The sequence below is a fragment of the Anabas testudineus genome, chromosome 23 (assembly GCF_900324465.2).
Source record: "Anabas testudineus chromosome 23, fAnaTes1.2, whole genome shotgun sequence".
Taxonomy (NCBI): Eukaryota; Metazoa; Chordata; class Actinopteri; order Anabantiformes; family Anabantidae; genus Anabas; species Anabas testudineus.
The window spans coordinates 11,542,549-11,551,874 of record NC_046631.1 but is presented as its reverse complement, the minus strand read 5'-3'; the positions used below and the strand labels follow the sequence as shown (position 1 = coordinate 11,551,874).

Below are 9,326 nucleotides of genomic sequence, written 5' to 3'. Positions count from 1 at the left end.
AGATGGAATCAGTTCACCTGATACAACTGTATGATAATACGACTTGTTTTGCAATCCACAGCTTAGATCTGAGTGGGACAGATTTAAGTTGTAGAAAAGAGGCATCATCGTACCCTTTCCCAAATGTCTGACATCATGTGACGGCAGCATCAGATAATGTACAGGATAGTTCAGGCCAGTGCAACAAATTCCTTTCATCATTATCTCTAATTAATATAACAGTAATAGTTCAATCAGTGTCATTTCTATGTCAGAACATCAAAATGTAGCACACACTACATTAAGATTTAAAATCTACAGAAATGCTGGTTAGAGCCAACATTCATTCAACCTTAAAAAGTCTCTCCCTTCTTATTATTGCATAATACAAGTGAGTACAAGAGTATAAACTGGTGTGTGGTGCGCAGTGTATGTGTGCAGAATTTAAAAGAAGGTAACAAATATGTTTTATACAAGATAATCAAAGACTTTTGAAATTCTAGCAATATAAAAAGCTCATTATAGAACCTAAATGTTTCTCTGTCAAATAAACAGCTCAACAAGCTACTCTGCAGTAAAAATGAGTCCATAGATACAGTGAGTGTCACACATCTGTACACACAATTTAAAAATGTCTCCAAAACATGAAATGAAATGCATTCAAGCCAACCACCGAACCCATCATATTTCAATAAACATGATTTTTTGACTGTCCCATGGAAAGATCATAACCAACAACATGTTAGTCTGTCTCTCCTTCTGGAGATTTAAAATCAGTTTCACTTTTTAAAAACAACAAAAAGTTCTCAATAACCTTTAGTTGTATCTATCCATGAGATAGTCTTAGTTTTTTTTACCCACACAATGAGAGACTTGGAGTTCAGTGTCTAACTCAGGGACACGTTATCACGTATCAAACTGGTCGTCACCATCACAAATTAGCATTCTAGCAACAGAAATATCTACTTTTATCTTACATATTTCTCATTACCTTTCAGATTTGCCCTCTCAAGACTAATTGAACAACAATTCCTAGAGTGTCAATACAAAAACTGGTTAAAGCCAATGATGAGTTTAGTGGTTATTTCGTAAATCGTGTGTGGACACGTCATATCTGAAAAACGCAGATGAGACAGAATGTTTCAAATCTGTCTTGTGGAAAACACCTACTCGTGATGTCTGGATATATTTTCCATTCCTGTGAACGAAGCTTCTCGTTATAAAGCTATAAAACTGCTCAATCAACTGATCGGTCTGTCGGTTGTTGGCGTGCTGACTGACTGTATCTACATGTCAGCCTTGACAAATGAAGCAAACATCCCGTCCTCTTGCTCCAAAAGAGTCTCAGGTTTGTCGTACTCCAAAATGTTCCCTCGTTTCATCACAATGACCAGATCAGCTGTAAGGATGGTGTGGACACGGTGCTGGAGACACAGTGGAGGGACACAAAGCAAAACGGCAATTAGGTTCTGCAAAGAAAGACACTTTTATGAAACTGTTTATTAAAGCCAGAACTTTGAAACATGTTTCTTTTGTTCTACGATTGATTCTTCACCCACAAAATATTCAAGATTTTCATGCTTGTTTTATTAAAACCAAATGGGCCTAATGTGGAAGACTAGATAAACAGTTAGTGGATAAAAAGACTACTGGGAAGTCACAGTGGATCAGTCGTCCATTTTAAATTCAGCGTACCACTCATTCTTGATTCAAATGCTTTTGGTCTCTCCTCTATGAAATCATCTTAGGTTTCTACCTCTAAACTAGCTCTGCAGGCCAGCTGTCTAAACCAATTTCAAGGGACCGGGCTCATTTTTTATATATATACACATTGTTAGACAATGAGTGCTTATTGAAGCTATCTCCTAAAAATACTGCATAAAGACTAATGAAGCTAGCCGAGATCCAGACACTGTACAGATCAAATACATGAGCATGGGATCTCTGTTGTTGTGGAGATGTTGCTATCCTTACTGCTAGAGATGTCCTAAGTTGATCCTTAATTCATTGTACTGCATTGTGTTGGCCTGCAAGTGTTTCAGTGCTGTGGCTCATATGAGACTCAGAATGTGGAACAGGTATTTCAGTGCACTAGTACGACTGACTCTAGGTTTTCAAAATCCACACATTCACTACATTCCCACTGTAACTCGCTTTTTCTAAAAGTGAGCAAAAAACATTCAGCTAGTAATGTTCATTCAATGCATAACGTAATGACAAAGTCACCATTGAACTTGGATATTGTTGGGTTTGTGTGCTCTGTGTAATCACTATCTGACTGAGATTTAAATTTGTGAAACTGTGTCACAACACTGCAGATTGTGAATAAACAGCACCGTATGTGCATGAAACGTCTATACAAGTGCATGGAGTATGTTTTGGTACCAACCAGGCTGTCAGTGGCAGTAAGGCTTCAGCAAACCCAGATTCAGACTCCAGCTCTGACTCAGCAAGGAAGTAGAAACAAAAGGTGGGAAACAGAAGAAAAAGAGAGTAGAGAGTCGAGCTGAGTCAAAGTGGTCTGTGCTGATCCAGGTCTACTTGTGAGTCCTCACTAGCACACTGAAGAGGCTCTCCTCCTGTACTAGTAGGTTGGGACCCGAGTCACTTTCCACCAAGATTCCTGACGAGAAGACTAACACCTGCTCGGCATCCAAGATAGAGGACACGCGGTGCTGGCAGCAGGACGAAAGCACAGAGAGAAGGGTGGAGGAAGAGGTCGGGGTGGGGAAATCATGGAAACAGGAGGAAGAGAAAATCAAGTGTGGACAGGAAATGAAAAGGTAAATGGAAAAGGAAGTGAAAGAAAGAGGAATACGAAGGGGGAAAATAGTAAAAACAGACAACAGCAACAGAGAGAGAGAAAAAATGTGAGAAAAGGAAAGCAGATAAGTGAAAGAAGTGGCCAAGAGGACTGGCTTTTTATTAAAGGAACTAAATACAGTAAGAGCTGTATTTCATTTGCTTCATTTTCAACATGAGAACCAGAAGAAAAGAAACAGGCCGAGTGACTTACTGCGATTGTAACAACTGTTCTGTCTGCAAATGCAGTCATCACAACCTTCTGTAAAATATTCTCCTGCAAGGAAGAAAAAGAAAAAAGGAGTTATTTAAAGCTAATAGGAATTATGAAATAGTAAATAAATAGAAATAAAGTGAACAGCACTGTAGTCTCTTTAAAAGTTCCTTTTGACATTTGATAATAATCCTAAATCCCACGGAAGCGTACAAATCTACATGTCCACCATGTTACACACCGTAGCCATGTCTATTGATGCTGTGGCTTCATCCATGATGAGGATGCTGCTCTTTCTGACAAAAGCTCTGGCCAAACAGAAGAGCTGCCTCTGACCCACACTGAAGTTCTCTCCACCCTCTGTCACGACGGCATCTGGACACCAACAGACAGCACACACACACAATTAAACTGAACCTTTGGTGCATTTAACCTCATCTTGGAAGAGATTTACTCTAAGTACCTAGTCCTCCGGGCAGCGCCTTCACCATGTTCTTCAGCTGAGCGATCTCCAGAGCCTCCCACAGTCTATCATCAGTGCATGTCTTCTCTGGATCAAGATTAAACCTGCGGCAGGAAGACATCATGTACATTTGCTTCAAGTGTTTGTGATTATAAAGTGTCAGAGGACTGCACACAGATGTGACTACACCTGAAAACAACACAATAACTGCAAAAATAAGGCAGCTATTTGCCGAGGCTTCACAGAGTTGAGAAGAAATCTTAAGCAAATCAGTGTTTCAGCGATACAGCTACATGTAATTTAAATTAGATCGACAAAATGTCATAATTAACTCTCAATCTGAAAATAGGAAGTCTAACAGCTGGATTATGTACAAGCTCCAGATGAGAAATGATTTCTTGGCTACGGTAGATAAAACTCCAATAATCTAAACAGGATGATACAAAAATACAAATGACCTTTTGTAGATGAATTAAATAAAAATGGAAAATTCTTAATATTTGAAAATCTTTATAGATGGAGGAAACATGTTTTGATAGCTCTAGTCGTGTTTCTGGCTGTACAGTTGGAAGCTGCAGACAGGATGCCAAGAACGATTTGAAAACAGACCAAATAAAACTCTTCTGATTTATTTTTGATGATATGAAGTACAGTTCAAATTGAGTGCTAAATATCTAAGAGTTTAAAGTTACCTACAGTACATGGCATCTTCCAGCAGGGAGAAACGTGAGGAACAGCAAAAATAGATGAAAAATAAGGACCCTGCATAGTTTTCTCCGTATGTGTCTGCATATCTCTGCCGTATAAAAAGGTTATTAATATCATTGTTTAGAGTTACTGTAATGTCACAGTTAACTGATCTCTTGTTTATTTTCAGCAATACACTTCTCCAATTCTGGCTCCATCAGTGAGAATTGTAAAAATAATCCCTGAAATAATCACAAAGTGACAAATATCACAATTGTTATTATTCAATGTGCATATGGCAGAGTCAGAGCGAGTCAAACAGTGTAAGAACATAAGAGCAACATCTAAGATAACAGTGTGAAACAGTTACTGTCGACCATTCACCCCAGGCTTACGTTCACATAAACAAGAACCGGTGAAAATGCCAAGAGACACACACTCTCCATCTCTCTGGCTCTCTCTCACACACACATACGCATGATTATCTAGAGCAGAATATCTGTCCAAACAAACAGCTCATGCTCTTTGTCTTTTATAACAAACAGAGTCACTGTATCATCCAGTAATGCAAACACACAGGGGTTGAGAGTGTGTAGAGGAAGGAGACAGAAAACGACGCAGGGCCTTCCATCCCTCAGATGACCTCCCCAGTCTGTGACGTCTGTGACAAAAGTCAGATTAGGTCCCATCCAGAGACCCCACTGCGTTTTCCACCACTCACCCCGCAGCTGGGACGTTGTGTCATAATGTGAGAAATGTCCTTCAGGACAAGTCTGATGCTACGGTTCATCTTTAGTTGGTGATTCACTTGTTGCTTCAGTTCGGCATTTCACCATGGGGGTTTCTGTCTTTATTTCCCGCCATGGTTGCTTAAGTGGGTTAAAAGGCAGTTCCCAAGTAGCCATTGTTCTACAAGCTTTTATAGTTACATGCAATCTCTCATTTTCTTTCATAAAAATGATCCTATTGGATAATTACTGCATGGATGATTATTTTTCAGCTAACAACAACGTATGAAACCCTAATTGATGCAGTTAGTAGCTTCTCATTTCTTAAACAACCATATCAGGAGACACAAAGATCGTGGAGATTTCAGAAGGGTCGAATTATTGGCATCAAGCAAAGAAAACATCTAAGGAGATTGATGATACTATTACAACTGGGTTAAGAAATGTCCAATGGAAGAAGATCATGTGGTCTGATGAGTCCAGATTTACACTGTTTGATAAGGTGATTGACCACCACAGAGTCCAGACCTTAACTCCGTTGAGAGTCTTTGGGAAATGCTGGAGAAGACTTTGCACAATAGTCCAACTCTCCCATCATCAATACAAGAAAAATGAATGGAGAATAAATGTTGTGACATTGCAGATGATTACTGAAATGATGAATGAGTGCCAGGTTTATTAAGGTCTGGGAGTCCTTCAACACAAATTACATCTTGTGCCAGTGCTGGGGATGGTAACACAACAGTAATAATTCAAACAAGACAACAGAGTCCACAAAGGTTGTAGTTATTACTAAGGACATATAATAAGGTTTTGAGTTTATGTACCTTATTGATCCACTAAATAACACCGGATCCTGGAGGATGATGGAGAGTCGCGACCTCAGAGTGTGCAGAGGAAGTTTACAGATGTCGATCCCATCGATGACGATCTTCCCTGCAAATAAATAAACAGACGCTCACATTTCTAATCTACACCAAGTCAAGACTTTCCTTCAACATCAGCCTGCATGCAAAAGTCTGACACTCACAAGGTATTCTCCTCTTTACACACATAATTAATCCATAATCCATCATTTCATTACTGTGACAAAAGTCTTTAAAAATAGATAATTCAGATAATTACAGTGTATAAAATCAAGAATGTTCTATGCAGTTCTGTCAGACTAGCTGTCCCCAGCACACTGCTCTGCCTTTATTTCACTGCTTTATATGGAAATGTTGCTGAAACACACGTCTTAATTTACAGTTGAATTAAATGTCTGCCCAGCTGTGTGTGCTGTGCATGAGCCAGCAGTGTGTGAATGGAAAAAGTGAGTGTGATCCCATCTTTGTCTGAATAATCTGTCTAGGAGCAGTCATCATTGTCCAGAGTATGAACAAAATACTACAATTTAAGCCTTTATGGCTGCTGTCTTTAAGAAATATGACCCTGAACCTGAAAATGGGATTTTCATCCTCTAATAGAAGAGTCTACTTCAGGTCCTCTCGCTAGGAATTTAAAAGTACAACAAGGCACACGTAGAACAAAAAGACCATCAGATTCCCACTCAGAGAGACCTGCACCAGTGTTTAGAAAGAGCTGAAATGCAAGAAGGGACGGTGAAATAAACACATTCTCCAACATAAACATTCACTTATACGACAGAGGCTGGATGGAGGACATTTAGAGATGAGTTAAAGGGGATGTGGGGAATCTGCATTAGTAATGCCCCCCCAGTGGTGCTTTAGTTTTTACCACAGCCCAGATGTTCATTTAGAAAAAACACTCTGTTATAGAGACTTCAAGCACTAATGCTCCCAGTTTAAGCAAAATCCCAGTCACCACTGTGAAATGAACATGTCACTGTAATGTTTCTAATGTATAGTTGAGAAACTAAACATCTTCTTAATAAATATGCAAAGTGTGCAAAATACAGGAAGGAAATCAAATGCAAATACATAAATGATATAATATATTTCAATTGAAATTGTCTAAAAAGTTATCTATTGTAGGTTTAGAATATTAAATACTTGACATACAAGCAGGTATCTACAAATCCGAACACCTAGGAGAGGAGACAGGAGTGCTGCCAGATGGGATTTAACCAGCTGGGTTAACACATTTACTGTTGTTTGCTTGTGCAGGCTGAGACCTGTGCATCGCTTGCCTGGTAACAGTCCAGTCCAACCTCCTACACCATCAGTGGCGTGCATGTGTGTCCTCGTCGACTACCGGATAAAAACTCTACAGGCTCTTTATCGATTGGTGTAAATATTTTGATAAATATATGAGAAGAGCTTCAGTGAACATTTAAAGAGGCTTCTGCAACATTTTGAAAACGTAACAGACATACTGTGCATGTCAGTGTTTGGTCTACTGAATAATCCTAGAAAGTGTAAGAACCCTCTTGTTGATAGTACATGTTCTTTATCTTGTCAGCAGATGAGAGGAAATTGTTAAGAAAGAACACGACAATGGAAAACAAGAGACCACAAGTTGTGCTGTTTTTAGAGGGAAGTAAAACTTAGGGTCAAGAACTACTCGAAGCTACAACTAAGAAGGAAATGTTCCCAAATAGATAATCTCTGCTTAATGAGATATAAACATACGCAACCAGTGAAAGACAGCAAGGAAAGATTAGAGAGACGGCAGGAATAGAAAGCAAAGATAAAAGAGGGGGAAAGTCTGTGTTCACAGTGTGACAGGAGACAGACCCACCTTCGAAAATATCCACCATGTTGAAAAAAGCCAAGGACAGAGAGGACTTCCCGCTGCCCGTGCGCCCACAGATTCCCACCTAACAGGAAGAGGAGAGACGGGTTAATAGGTCTCAATGCGACACCGCCGTGACACTTCAGACACCTGTGTGTGACAACAAATTGGCAGGTACACGCTGTGCGTGGAGGGAGTTTGCTCGCCAAGTGTCAGTTTACAGTTATATGGACGCATGTGGATGTGACTTCAAAGGAAAAGTCCACGTTTCAATAAAAATCACAGGTTCCTCAAATTAATCTGTTGACTGTTATTGATGCTTCTCGGTTATTTATATGTTTTGTGACAATGAGAAGCAAAGTGTAAGTTGGTACATTGAAAATACACTTTAAAATGCTCGGTATAAAAGTTAATATAAAGCCTATGAATGCTGAACATAGAGGATGATGGGTGGTGATGTGTGGTCACTGTGAGCCTCACTCAGCTCAGTCACAGCATCGTGTTTATTACCTTCTGGCCTGGTTTGATGTAGGCGTTGACGTGCTTGAGCACCGGTTTGAGCATGGGATCGTAGCGCACACACAGGTCTTGGATCTTTATCTCACCATCCTGGGGCCAGTTCTCAGGTACTTGAGAGGTGTCTCCACGAAGAGAAACACAGGAGAGGTTAGTCCTGACTGATCTGAACTCTTATTCTCTTCTCTTATTCTAAAAGCCACTAAGACAGTCTGAATTATAAGAAGACTGCAACAGAAAACAGAGCACTAGCTGCTGGCCAGCTGTCTATGTTATAGCTATGGCTTGTGTAAACAGAAGTGTATGGACCAAATGGACCAAATCATAACACTCGAGGCATGCAGGCGAAGAGCTTTCCTATTAAAGAGCTGCTAAAATTCCCCAGTGACATCTCAACCATTCAGCTATAGTTTTGTGACAGTGGTGTAAAACTGCTGTGATTCTGCATTGAGAGATGCAGAAACAGGAGGATGGAGATGCACATCTTTGAGCGTGAGCATGCAGAATGATTGATATAATGGTTGAAATGTCATAGGACTAGTTTGTTTCGATCATGCTAAAAACGTGTGTTATCTGTTCTCCCTTTTACTCTGGTGGATTTAATACTTTTATCAATACGCTGGAAACTTCCATGATGTCAAAGAGGGAAATTCGTTGTTCACAGTCACTCAGGGCTTTTTAGATGTTTTAATCATCTCATGCATCATTTACTGTAAATGTAGTCAGGTCATTGAAACAAATGACCCTTAAATATGAGAGACAGAGCTATGGAAACTCTGCTTTCCTCCTTTTTATAATACATTAGCTGTTCTCTTTTTCTTGTTTTAGTTCAACCCTTCCCCTTCTTTGTTTCTTCCACTCATCTATCATGCTCTAGAAATGTTTTTTGTTGTTTCCTAAAATAGATTTCTCCATCTTGATTAAGGTTTCTCTGGAAAATCCTCCAAAACACAACATTTGAAAAGGTTTTGTTTGGTTAGATTTGACTTGATATGGTTAGAAATTAGTAATCTCAATTGCCTCATACCGATGAAATAAAGTGAAATAATAAAAAGTCTGCGCTATGTTGTCCATCCGGCCTGGAGAAATCCCAGCAGCATTTGTATTTCACCATAGCAACAGCAGATCCCATAAAGCAAAAACACAAGTTCTGGACTGTGACGCAGTGGACAGCTACAATAAGAGCTTGTTCCCTCCTGTAAATCAGGAGCCATCAACACATCTTCATCTTTAGGATCTTTTT

General features: G+C 39.6%; 1 protein-coding gene across 4 annotated transcripts in view; it reads right to left on the bottom strand.

Annotated features, from left to right (window-relative positions):
• Window positions 1-694: 694 nt before the first annotated feature.
• abcc9 (ATP-binding cassette, sub-family C (CFTR/MRP), member 9) overlaps window positions 695-9,326 on the bottom strand; it is a 32,300-nt gene continuing 23,668 nt past the window's right edge. For 2 of the 4 annotated variants that reach the window (XR_003298981.1, XR_003298982.1), the window contains 8 exons: window positions 8,078-8,208; window positions 7,574-7,652; window positions 5,701-5,809; window positions 3,459-3,562; window positions 3,237-3,370; window positions 2,996-3,058; window positions 2,369-2,654; window positions 1,272-1,403 (listed from right to left, as the gene is read on the bottom strand). Coding sequence is in view for 2 of the 4 variants with exons in the window: in XM_026363429.1 (XP_026219214.1) it covers window positions 1,266-1,403; window positions 2,996-3,058; window positions 3,237-3,370; window positions 3,459-3,562; window positions 5,701-5,809; window positions 7,574-7,652; window positions 8,078-8,208 (758 nt within the window). In the remaining 2 variants the exon portion in view is untranslated. Of the gene's footprint in view, window positions 1,404-2,368; window positions 2,655-2,995; window positions 3,059-3,236; window positions 3,371-3,458; window positions 3,563-5,700; window positions 5,810-7,573; window positions 7,653-8,077; window positions 8,209-9,326 lie in introns of all 4 variants that reach the window. The other 2 variants (XM_026363429.1, XM_026363431.1) reach the window with 1 other exon arrangement.